The sequence below is a fragment of the Trichoderma gamsii genome (assembly GCF_001481775.2).
Source record: "Trichoderma gamsii strain T6085 chromosome Unknown Scaffold_5.2, whole genome shotgun sequence".
Classification (NCBI taxonomy): domain Eukaryota; kingdom Fungi; phylum Ascomycota; class Sordariomycetes; order Hypocreales; family Hypocreaceae; genus Trichoderma; species Trichoderma gamsii.
The window spans coordinates 1,163,102-1,177,427 of record NW_020171342.1 but is presented as its reverse complement, the minus strand read 5'-3'; the positions used below and the strand labels follow the sequence as shown (position 1 = coordinate 1,177,427).

Genomic DNA, 14,326 nt, shown 5'->3' with positions numbered 1-14,326 from the left:
CTTTGATGGCATAGACCGATGACTTGAGCGCTTGAAAGCGAATTGGCATGTTTGGGATCTACGATATATACCCGCCAGAAGATCATGAAGATATGACTATATACATGAATCATGAAGAAGCCACTTTGATCTCTATCATTTGGTGATGTTTATCACGCTCGTTGTTTCATACCTTTCAAGCTGAGTCGACATATAATTAAAAAGGTTTTTACTTTATTTTCTTCCTGCTATGATGCAGGATATAGGTATCATGGCAAATGTACAACAAAAAATACTAACTCCAACCTCTTTTCCCTCTGTTTAGGTGTTTATACCCACTCGAGTTCTCCCTTCCAAAGACCTCTATACCATCCATCTCTTTATATATCGGGGACATAATCATTTTGAAAATCGACATCTCAAAAATTTGAACAAAAAAAATCACCTTTATCGACACATCGCGACTTCGTTCGAACGACTTTTCTATATGCACATGGCAAGCTGAAACAAGCGACAAGAAGGAAAAAAAAAAAAAAGAAGTCTGCCTCTATGGCAAGGAGCAGATTCCTATTTTTCTTCTATAACTTGACCTCGGGGGTTTCGGTGGTGCGGCTCACATCAGTGGCATCGTGATCTTCAGAGTTGGCATCTCGCTCTTTCTCCACGACGTGCTCCTCAACAACGACCGTCTCTGAGCCTCGCCAAAAATCCTTCTTGCCCTGGAATAAACGAACAAGCCAAGGAGGGAAGAAGCCGCCAGGAATGCGCCATGTCCAGGGCTCCTTTTCGTTGTGATTAGGGGGGACGATGCGGCCACCAGAGACGTATCGCAGCAAGCCGACAGTGGAGTTGATGATAATGTATGACATAACACCAGCAATGAGGCCGTATGCAATGGAGTATGTGAAGGGCATGATGGCAATGGCGAGGAAAGCGGGAACGGCGTCGCCCATGTATCTCCAGTTGATCTCGGTGACAGAGGTGGCCATCATGGATCCGACAATGATGAGGACACTGCCCGTGGCCCAGGGAGGAATGGAGGCGAAGATGGGGGCGAAGAAGATGCTGATGAAGAAGCAGATACCGGTGACGACGGATGTGAGACCGGTCTTGCCACCTTCAGAAATACCAGCACCTGACTCGACAAAAGCCGTGACGGGAGGAAGGCCGAAGAGAGCGCCGATGGAAATGCTGATGGCGTCGACCATGTAGGCTACAGCAGAGCCCTCAAAGTCCTGAGTGACGGGATCAATAAGGTTGGCAAAGCGAGCCATACCATAGAGGGTACCAGTGCAGTCCAGGATGTCGACGTAGAGGAACGTGATGAGCGCAAGACCGAACTGGCCGCCGTACTCGCTGACGTCCCACTGCTGCACGTTGAGAGTGTGCTCGATACGGTGGAAGTCTACGACCTTTTTGAAGAAGTTGAAGCTGTCGTCGCCAACGGGAGTGTGGGGGAAGTAGGTGATGGGCGTGGTTCGCGGCCAGGAGATGATGCTGACGAGGATGATGCCGGCAATGACGGCGCCCTTGACGCGGTACATCATGAGGAGGACGGTCAAGATGCCGCCGCAGAAGATGCCAATCCACATGGCCGGGTGACGCATCTTATCCCAGCTGGGGCATGTGCCATCTTCCAGCTGATTGGCGGGCGAGCAACCGGCAAGCTCGAGGGGAGTGTCGGTGGCGCCAACGACGAGTCCAAGACCCTCGCTATAGGTGAGACCGATAAGAGTCAAGAAGAGACCGATACCAACACCGGTAGCCAGCTTAATGGAGTGCGGGATAGCTCGCGCAAGCCACTGTCGCATACCGAAAAGGGCGAGACCCAGGAAGATGAATCCCTCAACGAAGATGGCAGTCAGAGCAACCTGGTAAGGAACGGGACCGGTGCCGTGGAAGCCAACAACAGTATAAGTGAAGTAGGCATTCAGGCCCATTCCAGGAGCGAGACCGACGGGCAGGTTGGCCAAGAGGCCCATGAAGAAGCTGGCAAAGGCCGAGATGGCGGCGGTGGCAGTGACGGCGTCGCGCTTGATGGCCTGGACACACAAGGCGTATTCGTCGTTGTTGTTGCAGGTGGGATCTGACGGGCCTCCGTTGCAGACGCAGGTTCCGCCGGTATCAGAGACGATGGAAGCGTTGACGGCGAGGATGTAGGCCATGGCGAAGAAGGTGGCCATGCCGCCGCGGATCTCGGTGAAGAAGAGGGATCCCTTTCGTTCCTTGGGCTAAAAGACGACCATGATGAGTACTGGAATCAACGTTTATTGAGACATTGGAAGCTGCTTCTGCCCATCTCGAGGCTCTTTTTGGCAGCAAGAAGAGGTCTCGTGGTGTGACTCAAACGCAAGAAGTTTTTGGCGACTTACATGACCAGAGCCCTCCAGCCGGAACCATCGACCCACAGGACTGCGGGCGACCTTGCCGTTGACTGTATCCATCCAACCCATGGCTGCGGCTGTTTGGGATATTGAAGTTGAAGTTTGAGAGGGTGCGCAAACGAACTGAAGGAACGAATACGTCCTCTGGAAGGGAAAAGAGGGGAGAGATTGATCTGCGGGAGAGCTCGCCCTTATAAAGCACCTCTACATCGACGACTTCTACTAATTTTTTTTTTTCCTTTCGCGTACCTAATGTGGTGGGGCCTGGGCTAAATGATGGTCGGTGGCGGTCCAGAGGATGGAAAATGGAACCAGGGGCGAGGGCGCCGCGGGGGTGGGAGGAGGGTTGAAAGAAAAAAGAGAGTTATATTTTGTCTATTTTGGCCTAGGCACGTTACGGGTTATTGGATGGGATCAATTACGGTGCTGATTTTGTGGCTTGTGGGCGGAAGAGGCGTCGGCTTTGTTCCTCTATCTCGCGTGCCCTTCCTAGACCAGCCATGCATGTATGCGACAGGATTGATATTGGTGTAGCGACTCGTTGGAAAGGCAGATTGCTGGATCAAGGATTGTACTGAATATGGACGAACAATCAAAAACTTCAATCAAGCAGAGTAGCATCTTCCCTTGCATTGATTGCATCTCCGATTCTTCTCTGCAACTGTCGTCACTCCCTCCCACTTCCCAGCTGCTGCCGCTAAAATCGGTATCTGTGGAGTTCATGCTGGCAAAAGAACATGAACCTGGTCCCCCCCAAAATGCAGTGCAACGCAACGCAGAGAAGCGCATCGCCGGAGCTGCTTCTATCGGCGGATGCGGGTTGGCGGGCTAGAATGAAATTTAGCGGCCATTTCTTTGGAGCACTTGGACTTGGACCCCCAAAAAAAGACGGGCTGCCTGTCCTATCAATTCGCTGAAGATGGAGGTTCATCAATTTCCCTCGGACCGTCGGCTAGCGCAGCGCACAGGTTTTTGTTGCAGCTAAGCATGTGTAGAACTTTATGCGTCCCGAGCTTGAGATGGATGTTTGTCTTGACCGCCTCGTTGTCGATGTGAATGGAATGCTTCTTTTTTTGTTCTGGATGGATGTCGTGTTTCTATCTTTGCAGATCCTTGTCGTTGTTTCAGCACAACTCATCAAGGTTGCCCAAAGGTTGGCTGAGACAGACACAAGAAAAGGTTGATGTTGCACACAAGCTGTACCGTAAGAATGACTCCCATCAATAGTATCTCCAAAATCCACAAATTGCTCCTCTCATTCGTCCTATTTCGCAGCTCTTGAGCCCATAAAAAAAGACCCTAGAATATATCTCGGCTTACCAGACCCTTACTTCCATTCCTTATCTTTGTTTTGCGGGAACACATATTTCCAATTTTCTGCCATCAGCCCACGCGAGTCAAGCCTCAAAAAGGCACAATACCCGTCTTATTTGCCCCCATCAGGAAAGGTTCCAGCTCGAACAATTCCATCATGGAAGACGGGCTAAAACGGCGCGGCGCCACGCCACGAGCCAAAAGAAAATTTCAGACAGCAGCTGTCCAACCAATCGCTCCACATAGATAAGCCAAGGCCCCAGGGCAGCCCTTTGCTTCGATTCCGCACTTGTTTGATTCCGCAGCTCCAGCTTGTCCGGGGTCGCCGTCGTAACGCTATCGGGCCTCTTGTTTCTTATCAGTCTCCATACATAGCTTCCTTCGTGTATGCTTCCTCCAAGCTTGTACAACTCGTCCAAGATAACGCTCATCGTACCTGCATCGTTATCGCAACTTACATCTCGCTAGCATCATCCTCCGCAGCATAAGATCGCCATCTCCCCAGTTTCCGGGAACCTGCGAGATGGAGAGCGGCGACCCCCGTTGCATGGGGAGATGCTTTCTGTGATACTCTTGTAAGTTGGAGATACTATGTAGCATTCGATCCTATCCGGGGACGATGTCGTCAACTGCCGGCCGCGATAGCTTATCAGATGTCCTCTTACGTACGAGTACGGTCCACGGAGAGTCAGTGAAACGCCGCCGCAGCCTTCGATTTGAGCTTACCCCCGCGATTCAGATCGGCAGCCTATCGACGGCAAACTCGCGCTTGAAAGGCCGAGGCCATAAGCATAAACGCTTACTTCTCATTGCAGGGAGAACTTCTGGTCCGTGTGTTCACACGACATATCATTTCTAAATAATACTGTAGGCAGCTGTGCCGCTCCAAGACGTGAGATCGGCGACCTCCATCAACGGGCGCTATTGACGATTTATCATTCTGAAATAGGACTTTGGCCCGAGGTGGTGCATCGACTTTGAGTTACTCAGCATTCGTAAACAGCTTGGACAGCCAACGCCGTGTGCTCACGTCGTGTATCAGCTCTGTAACAGCATATAAGTCCGAGCGCGGAGGCAACTCGCCTTTAGCCAAATCAAAGGATAGCCGGCCAGGCATCCATCCGACCTATTAACAAAGGGATGGTGACACAGCTTGGTGCGCATGCATTGTTGGACTCTCACGTGCGTCGCTCGCTGATGATGCAGCCAGTGTTGCAATGGTGTGCTTGTACTGTTGCGCAGGAGCTGGCGAATCGAGTGACAATGGTATAAACAGCGCTGCTTATTCGCCGCTTATTCAAGCTGGAAAATAGTCAGCCTGCCTATTTTCGACCGTCATCGACTCAACTGCCGGCATCAAGAGTCATGCCAATAAGCTAGCACAATGACAACCAGATTCGAGAGAACAGCTGCTCATAAATGCCACTCTACCAAAGCCTTAGGTATGAGCTTTGGAAGCTTTGCACACAGATGAATCATGTTGACGGATTCAGACGGTATGGACAATCAACTGGCGTTCTGCTTCATTTTAAAGACGCCTTGGTTGGATCGTAGGTCAAACAGCATCAACATTCGCATATCCCTAAATTTCGCGGACTCTAAGAAGGAATAGTACCAGGATCCTCGATCACGTTGGCCTTATTCGATGCCTAGGGGTTTTTGAGGGCCTTTCTTTGGTCCCATCGTGTCTCTTCAATTCAAGCCTTGTGGCGATATCTCCTGGCAGACAGCAAGCTTATAAAGTACAATCTCGTTAAACGAGCAGCCAGAGCAGTAGTGTATTAAATGCGAGCAGAAGTAGGATGAATAGGTAGCCGCGCTGACGAAATTATCGTGTCAGTATCTTGTTCCGCCCGGTTGGTGGTACGCTCTTGACAAGATGCATTGGTCAATCAGTAAAACAGAATATCCACGCTGAGCATAGTAACGCGGAGAATAAATTAATAAAAAGATCGATTAGAACGGGTTTACAGCCACAGCGAATAGCTTGTCAGTCGCAGCTCTGGAGACTTGGGATCGTAGTATTATGAAAGACTCTGCGAGAAACATGAGTATTTCTAATGGAAGGGTTGAGGAGGAGAAGATATAAAGCTCGCTTACCTTAGAATTGATGCATATACATTTTTAATAAAACGGTGTAGCACCAGAGACTGTTGGCTTTTGCGACTAGAGCATTCCCCAGGCAAGCGGAAAATTGCTCTTCATCTTTCTATTGTATCGTCTGGCGCTTGTTTTGTGTTTTCTTCTTCTCTATCTCTCTGTGGAGTTTCGACCAGCATGTCTCTACATTGCTCTCATATACTTCTTTGACTAATGGTGCATGATGGCCAGTCATGATTTTTTTTAATTTTGTAGCTGAACAGGTGCTGGAGTATAATGACCTGCTAAACAGCTCTTTGTGTCTTCACGCATCGGCAAACCAAGTCGGTCTCAAACCGCCGCTTCTCTGGAAATAATAATTCGTTGTTCAAACCGGCAACATGGATTTGAGGTTTCTTCTCACTTTTGGATGGCCTGATGAAAGCTTTTGGCTATTCTCAGTCCTCTACAAATAGAAAGCCAGATGAAAGACCTACCTTAAGGCATCAAATTTCGTTTGAACCCGGAGCAGGTTTCACTTGGGTACGAGTTCACCAAATATCCTTCTTCGAAAGTTCAAGGCAGGTGTCTGGCAGGTGTCTGCTGGATTAGATCTCACTTTCCTTCCTCTGGTTACCATCCAGCCTTATGGCATTAAGGTTCTCTTGAGATCATCCACTGCAGCAAGCTTGCTGAACATGACATCCAAGTGGGCCAGACCAAGCAAGAATGGGAGCTGTTGTGGACACGTCCGTCAAAATCAAGCACGAGCTGGGATAAGAATGGAGCTGCTAAAGAACGTCAAGCGGTGCGACGAACAAAGAAGAAAGCATTCTCCATACAAGTCCGCAGTTTGCCGGGAACTGTGTCAACATTATTTAACATGACACGCCAATATCGGGGTTAACAGCAGGTTCTCTCCGGGTAGTATCTGCTCAAACCAAAGCCACTTTGACAGATGCCATTCTCGTGGCATACACAGACAATTGGAGCCCATTTATTGCTGAGCCACATCACTTGACAGCAACGCCGGTAGATAATCCTTATAGCCTAAACCCGCCACCATAAACATCATCTTCCCAACGGGCACTCTGGGAAAGGCACTGCTTGGCACTGGCTTTCGATGCCACCTCTGTGGGGTCATCACGGGCATGCGTGCGGAATTGAGTGGAGTGTCTGGAGTTAAAGACTCACAGATTCGTGTTTTCTTCAATGTTCAGCCGATTGATGCGATCAAATCGTGCGGTTGTTGTTTGTCGTAATGCTGGAATCAGTGTCGCAATTGCTCACTCTTGTGGTATAAAAGAGCTTCTCTCTCTGTCTCTTCTACTTCAGAATAGCTTTAAAGTCCTTCTGTCGGCGTGTGACCGATTATTGTTGTGTCATAAACCTTCCACCTGTATCAAGTCAAAATGGGTTCTCAATTCAAGGTCGGAGCTGATTCCGGCTTATTCGAGCCACTAACCATTGCGGGCGGCAAAATCACTCTCCAACACCGCATCATCCATGCTCCCATGAGCAGAAACCGCGGTACACCCCTTCATGCCACTTCCACAGCTGAGAATCCAAACCGTGACTGGATTGCCAATGACCTTATTGCCGAGTACTATGCTCAGCGAGCAACAAAGGGTGGACTGCTCATCACAGAAGCAACTCCGCCTTCATCCGAGGTGAAGCGTGTAGAGCCAGTTGAGAGCATAACTATATGACATGACTAACATCAAGTCTTTCTTAGGCCAACGGTCTGCCCGGTGCTCCAGGGCTCTTTCTAGAAGAGCAAGTAGAGAGTTGGAAGAAAGTTGTCGACGCAGTCCATGCCAAAGGCGCTTATATATATGCACAAGTCTGGCACGCCGGTCGTGTCACTCTTCCACAGATCACCGGTACTGCAACAGTTGCGCCGTCAAGTATCCCTTTTGACGACCCAAACGAGTGCTATGCATATCCTCCGCCGCACTCGACGACGCCAGTCAAGCTGAGTGAGCACCCGCCCATCGAATTGACGGTCGACCACATCAAGCAGACGATTCGAGATCACTGCACTGCTGCGAAAGCAGCTATGGATGTTGGCTTTGACGGTATAGAGATCCATGGAGCAAACGGTTATCTGCCAGAGCAGTTCCTGAGCTCCAACATCAACAAACGGACAGACGAGTATGGAGGCACGCCAGAGAAGCGCTGCAGATTTGTGCTTGAGCTGATGGACGAGCTGGCCAAAACCGTGGGAGAAGAAAACTTGGCTATTCGACTGAGTCCCTTTGGCGTTTTTAACCAGGCTCGTAGCGAGCAGCGCATTGAGACTTGGGGCCACCTCTCCCGGGAACTCAAGAGCCGTCACCCCAAGCTGTCGTATGTGAGCTTCATCGAGCCAAGATACGAGCAAATCTTCTCCGAGGCCGAAAAGGCAAGGTTTCTCAAGTCATGGGGTCTCCCCCACGTCGACTTGTCTGTCTTCCGCGAGATTTGGGGAGACACGCCATTCTTCTCTGCCGGTGGATTCGACGACACGAACTCGTGGGGAGTCATCGAGAGTGGCAAATACGACGCTTTGCTGTATGGGCGGTATTTTGTTAGCAATCCAGACTTGGTGGAGAGACTGCGGAATGGCTGGCCACTGGCAAAGTACAATCGGTCTCGCTTCTACGGGCCGGTTGAGGACCCGATTGTCGGATACACTGATTATCCGGCATATGGGGGTTGACAACGGGCGGGCTTGGAAGTGTATTACTTGTTGTTGATGATGGGTGTTGGGATATTTCGGCGATTGGATAACAGATTGATACATCATGAGTAGATTCTAGTAGATAGATTGCGGCCAGCGGCGCATCTGCTTGGCGGCCGATTGCCAGTGGTTGCCATCTTCAGCACACATGTAACACGAAATACAGGTATTATGCTCGATACAATGAAAATGATATGATGAAGAGGTAAATAAGGGCTGCCAAAGCCAAACCAAGCACAGACACTTGCTGGCTTCAAACCGAGAATCGAGATCTGGCCGTCGCTGGGCCCGCATCACACGCCGAAGAACCGGTATATCAATCATTGACAAGGATGCCTTGACAAGGCTTTAAGCCCTTGCGCACAGCTCCAGAGAGGTGTGGATCTTGCGGGTACGCATCGCTTCACGATATTTGCTAGGACTTGCGATTAGAGCTGCCGTAGTAATGGCTGGATGGCTCTGGCGCTATAGATGTCATGTCATAATACAGCACGGCATCAATCCTACCATAGATTGATTTCCTTCTATAGATTGATTGTCTGCATACAAGCTTGCTTGCCTACTCTGAAAAGCAGGCTAAGTGCCGTTGTGTCTTGGTTTACTCAGCAAGTGTAATACGTTGATGCGCATAAGCATCATTGCCCATGAGTCTCTCCAATAAGAAGCATGCGAGATCCATCTCTTCCAAGAGGAGGCAGTAGTAGCCTTGATGATCGACCGCCACGTCAAAAAAGCTTCTTTCAGTCTTTCATCATTAAGAATTAAAGTTCCAATTGAGCTGTTGGCAATGTTGGAAAATGCGCAAAAGGCGACGTAATAATGCATCCGCGCTGTGAAACAGTCTCGCAGGATATCAAGAAAAATACCGGGTAGCTGCCAACAGGACCCGCATCGCAACATTACGAGTATTGCCACACGTCAGTGCAGACTGCCAGTGACATCCAGGCATGCCTATGAAGGGAGAAATGTTGATATCAGGAGCGATATGCGATGGCGTTACTGAAAGCTTGAGGGCAAAGCAGCGAACGATGATATATCGGAGGCATGCTGGCAAAATGTAGGTACATGTATAGTACATGCAGCATTCCTTTTACAGCATGTTTCCGTCGGTGTCACTCCGTATATGACTTCTGCATTACCAAGTGGCGGAGCAAAATGCTGTGCCATCAAATTCAACAACCCTTTTCTCATGTTCCAGTTGGCGACCACCATCGAATGTGCAATTTTCAACCCCCGAAGGAACGGCTCGGATCGCGGGTCGCGGGTGGCGGCGTCCTTTTAACTCTCGGCATGGCTTGGCCGGGATCGTCTGTAGCCGGACGCCGTCACACAGACCTGCACAGTTTGAATTCGTAGCATCGAAAAAGCTCCGTGGGATTTTCTTCCGCGACTCGGCGACTCCTGAAGATCCCTCTGGCGGATGATACATGTACACAGTCAGCTCACTATGGACCGGCGTCTTTTGGAGTGTCTTCGGCGGCTTCTCGCAGATTGTCAACGCGGAATTCATGTTAGCACACGATGATGTACAGCAAAAGCTAGGTACTGTAGGCAGCTGCAGTGCCTTGATTATTTTACACTTTACCACTGAACTCAACCAACACTGAGAAGACAGTAGACAGTCATAGTCCAACAGCACCGTTGCCTGGTGACTGAGCGCATCTGCCGCAAGCCCTGATGATCAACACTCCGAGCCCATATCCCTGCTCAATTTAAAGATTTTTTCACAACAGCCTCTTCTCTCTCTGTCCAACAAGTGGCTGCTGATTGTTCAACTTGCTGCACCGCCACTTGATACCTCTGTTTGACGTCAGGCGACTCTCCAGCCCAGAGCTGCTCTCACCAGATGCCCGGGCGGAACCGCCTATTGGCTCGTGTGACGTCAGGAGACCGCGGATTCCCTGCAGCGCGCCGAACGCCTTTCCGGATCGCTGCCATGGCCGCTGGGATCGCTGCAAGATTAGGGCGTTGCGCACGCTGTAGGCCCGTTGGCGCATCGCTGTAAGTCAGAGGCCGCCCCTCCTGACTTGCAGATGCGGCCCCTCTCCAGGCGTCAGCGGGGCGGCGGCCAATGACGGCGATGGACTCGATGCTTCGCCCATCAGCTCAGCTTATACTTAAACCTTGAACGTGCCGCAAACACTGTCTTGAACGCTGTTCTCTCGTTTCTGATATGCTGTTCCCTGTGTGTTCAACGTTCTGATGTTATTCATTTGCTGTTTCGTTTTTGATTCTCGTTTTCGACTTGTCGATCAAGCACTCGCTGGCCACGACCTTTACCTATAAATCAGACACGGCGTAGCCATCATGCCTCGACGCTCAGAACCTGAAGCGCCGCAGGGCCTCAACCACTCCTACTACAATCCAGAGGAACCGCTCGATATCAACTCTCAAGAATCTTCCTCATCCCGCCGGTCAAAACCTGAAAAGAGTCGGCGAGACTCACCTCCCGGCGACGACAACAAATCTCGACGCAGCAGCCATCGTGATCCTTCTCCAGGCCACAGCAACATGCCTCGCGAGTATCGATCAAATGACCCTTATTATGACAAACGTCCGCCCAGAGACGCGCCGAGGGACTCCCGGAGAGGCTCGCAAAGAGATGCGCCGAGAAACTCTCACCACCGAGACGATGACCGGCGCCCACGGGACTATGACTACCCTCCGGAGCCACGTGAGCGCCGTCACAAGTCTTCAAATCGAGAACCATATGGAGGACAATATTCACGTTATCGAAACGCTTCCCCCGACCCCAGATATGGATCTTCTCGGAACATCCCAGCTGGTGATCGTGATCGTGACCGTTATCCCTCTCATCGATCCCGCGGCGCCCCGGCTTATGCAAGCGATGATGAGAGAGATAGACGTCGAAACCATGACCGACGCCGTGATGAAGACCGTCGACGTGATGAAGACCGACGACGTGACAAAGATCGAAGCCATGACAAAGATCGAAGCCGTGACCAAGACCGAAGTCGCGACAAAGACCGACGCAGTGGCCGGGACCGTGCACCTGCTGATGGCGGCCACCTGAAGCGCCGGAGCACAAACCCCGAAAGTTCAAGCAACCGAGCCAAAACTCCCCTTTGGAAGAATCCTCAAGTTCAGGCTATAGGTCAAACGGCCCTTCTAGCCGCGGCGCAAGCCTTCATGCAGCATCGCAAAGGTGAAGGTTCCTGGGTGGGCCCAAAGGGCGCCAAAGTGGTTGGTGCCGCTATGAGTGCTGCTTTGGCCGATGGATTCAACTCTAAAAAGGACAAGAAGAGGAGATGAATGCACTGTAAAGTCACGGCATATCGATAATGGGCAACTATTCTCCTCCTTCTCTGCTTGTCTCCTCTCTTCTTCTTCTTTTCCTTTCTCATAGATACGATGATGATATGACGGCACTCCTGGCTTGATTTTCCTAATAGCGGAACGTGCGGATTTTTCTGCTTTTACGGTTACTGTTTTCTTCCCTTCCTCTTATTTCTTTTTCATTGGTTCTACGGAAATGACGGATTGGATCCGCTGTGTGTACCTTACTTGTATGATTTGGCGAGCTTCTGGCGTTGGAGAAGACAGTATACTGGGATGGACGTTTTCTTTTTGATACAGCGATAGAGTTGGATAATGACGGCACATATTTTGGGGGTGCTTCCTCTCACATGATTTTTTCCCGGCAATTCTCTTTTTGTGACGATGATGAATTGGCTGTTTCCTAATTTGTGCGAAGACGACTGGTTATTTCACGACAACAGTAGATAGTAGTAGATAGTAGTAGATAGATGGTATGCATGTATGCTGGACATTGATCCTAGGCCAAGTTCAATATTTGCTTGCAAACAATATTTGCTTGCAATCTCGGCCGTTGGTGCCTCTCAGAGTTCTTGAGCCACAACTCGTGCTACTTTGAACATCAATTCGCCAAGGCACTTTGGCCGAGCGGTCTAAGGCGCCGTGTTCAGGTTTAGCTTGGTTCTGCCATGCAATCTATTCGCGGTCTAGAAATAGGCGAGGGTTCGAATCCCTCAGGTGTCATATAATGAGAATTGATTATTTTTTGATGATTTGTTTTGAGATGAGATTCTCATTCTTTTTTTCTTGTTCTTTTTTGTCGTTCAGTATAAGTATCTCAAGTGTTGCTTCGTTTCCATTTCCAGTAGAACCCAAATCTTGATGCTGTATTACTAACTGGACTCTCCGCGCGAGAAATAATTTGTTTGCTCTTATTCCATATATATATATATGCTCTTTATCATGTTCCAAATCGTGACCGCGTATAATCAAGAGTTCATGTCAATCGCTTTACATGACCCGACTGTCTCATGGCTGGTTAAAAGGTCTGCAGCGATTAGCAATGCAAAGACCATTACAGCAAGGCCCAAGTGACTGGGCGGTTGCATCGTCAACACAGGCACCTAATTTGTCTCAATCTTAGCATCTCGCTTCTTATAATCCAACGTGTCGTCAAACAAAGATAAACTCACTCCAAGTCTCGATACAAGTGCCCGAACAGGTAATACTCGTGACCGTCTGCGGCGGATCAATCACAACTTGCTGCGTCACATTGTCCGACGCAATCGTGCTGCTCAGATTCGCCGGGCCGACGGTATCAATCACACATGCCTGGAGCACGTCAAAGTCGGGAGCGTCAATCTTTTGTACGGGAAGCGTGCTGTATGTGTAGACGGGCTTGCCGTCGGCTGGGACGCTCATGGGAAAAGAATGGTCGTCGCCCTCGGAGCGAAGAGTGACGTGGGCGATTTGAACGGTGCTGTTTTGGGCGATGGACACGCCGGTGAAGAGACCGATGGCGAGGAATGAGGTGAAGAGCTTCATAGTGGCTGAGTATGTGGCAATGGACCTGCGGCGAGGAATGGCGAACTTGCCCGTTTAACCAGAATCTCTGTTTGGCTGCTGTAAGCTGTTAATGGACTTCTAAAGATGTTTCGGAAGGTGGTGGTCTCACTACTTTATATATACCATCGAGGTGTACACCCTTTCCGCCCTTTTATGCCCATGGTTAGATGTAAGCATAGAAATGATCCCAGGCGTAGTGACGATCTCAATTTGCACCTCCCCAATCAGTGTCTCTTCAAGTCCAGCAGATTAGTGATCACTTCATGCAGTCTCAAAATACGAGAAATAGTGGAAAAGGCACAGCAAGAAGGGATCAAGAGACTTGGGTAAACCCAAGACGACAATCGATCCCATCGCCTTTTACAGCTAGATAAAGATCGATTACTTGGCTGTTTCCGCCGTCACCGTAGAGCTAAGCGAAACTGACCGAAAAGGCTAAATGCGCTGAGAGATATCCGGCTGTAACTCTTGCTGCCGAAATCATGCACCAACGTCAACTCGATGGACGGCTTTATCCTTGTTTGTACTGCTCTCGCAGCTTCGCTAACTCCTCGATTGAAGTTTCGGATGGCTCAATTGGATGTTGTCGTTCAATTGATACCTAAAGTCCATGTGTACGGTGAGTAGAGGAGATCGTCGTATAATGGAACCAGGATAGAGAATCAGGCAAGATCGAGTTGCTATTTTGGGTCGCTGACTAGTGTTGATCTATTTGCAGAGACCACTCCTCGTGATATATTTCCGTATTGGCTCGGCATTGTAGCCGTCCCTTATGATCACCTCGTACGGTCACTGTGATACTTTTGCCCGTGCGCGTCGCGAAACACCGAAACTCGGAACGGCGGTAAAGTGCGAATCGAGGCTGGGCAAAACAGAACCCAAGCCTAGGTGCCTAAAAACTGGGTGTTAGCAGAGTTTGCTTCCACAACCTGCCAGATCCTTGTAGGTAAAAGTAAAAGCCGTCCTACTATCCAAAATGGTCATAATCTGACAACATCACATCGGT

General features: G+C 49.8%; 4 protein-coding genes across 4 annotated transcripts; 2 read left to right on the top strand and 2 right to left on the bottom strand.

The window, feature by feature from the left end:
* Positions 1-557: 557 nt before the first annotated feature.
* TGAM01_v202267 (MFS transporter, AGZA family, xanthine/uracil permease) lies at positions 558-2,432 on the bottom strand (the record flags this gene model as incomplete). Its single annotated transcript, XM_018807144.1, has 2 exons — positions 558-2,210; positions 2,352-2,432. 2 exons carry the CDS (start codon positions 2,430-2,432, stop codon positions 558-560), a joined length of 1,734 nt encoding a protein of 577 aa, XP_018659652.1.
* A 4,736-nt stretch (positions 2,433-7,168) lies between these two features.
* TGAM01_v202266 (hypothetical protein) lies at positions 7,169-8,457 on the top strand (the record flags this gene model as incomplete). The annotated part of the gene is made up of 2 exons (XM_018807145.1): positions 7,169-7,426; positions 7,492-8,457. 2 exons carry the CDS (start codon positions 7,169-7,171, stop codon positions 8,455-8,457), a joined length of 1,224 nt encoding a protein of 407 aa, XP_018659653.1.
* Positions 8,458-10,785: 2,328 nt separating this feature from the next.
* Positions 10,786-11,751, top strand: TGAM01_v202265 (hypothetical protein; the record flags this gene model as incomplete). Its single annotated transcript, XM_018807146.1, has 1 exon — positions 10,786-11,751. The coding sequence occupies one exon, from the start codon at positions 10,786-10,788 to the stop codon at positions 11,749-11,751; it is 966 nt and encodes a 321-aa protein (XP_018659654.1).
* A 1,176-nt stretch (positions 11,752-12,927) lies between these two features.
* Positions 12,928-13,299, bottom strand: TGAM01_v202264 (hypothetical protein; the record flags this gene model as incomplete). The annotated part of the gene is made up of 1 exon (XM_018807147.1): positions 12,928-13,299. One exon carries the CDS (start codon positions 13,297-13,299, stop codon positions 12,928-12,930), a length of 372 nt encoding a protein of 123 aa, XP_018659655.1.
* Between the last annotated feature and the right edge of the window lie 1,027 nt (positions 13,300-14,326).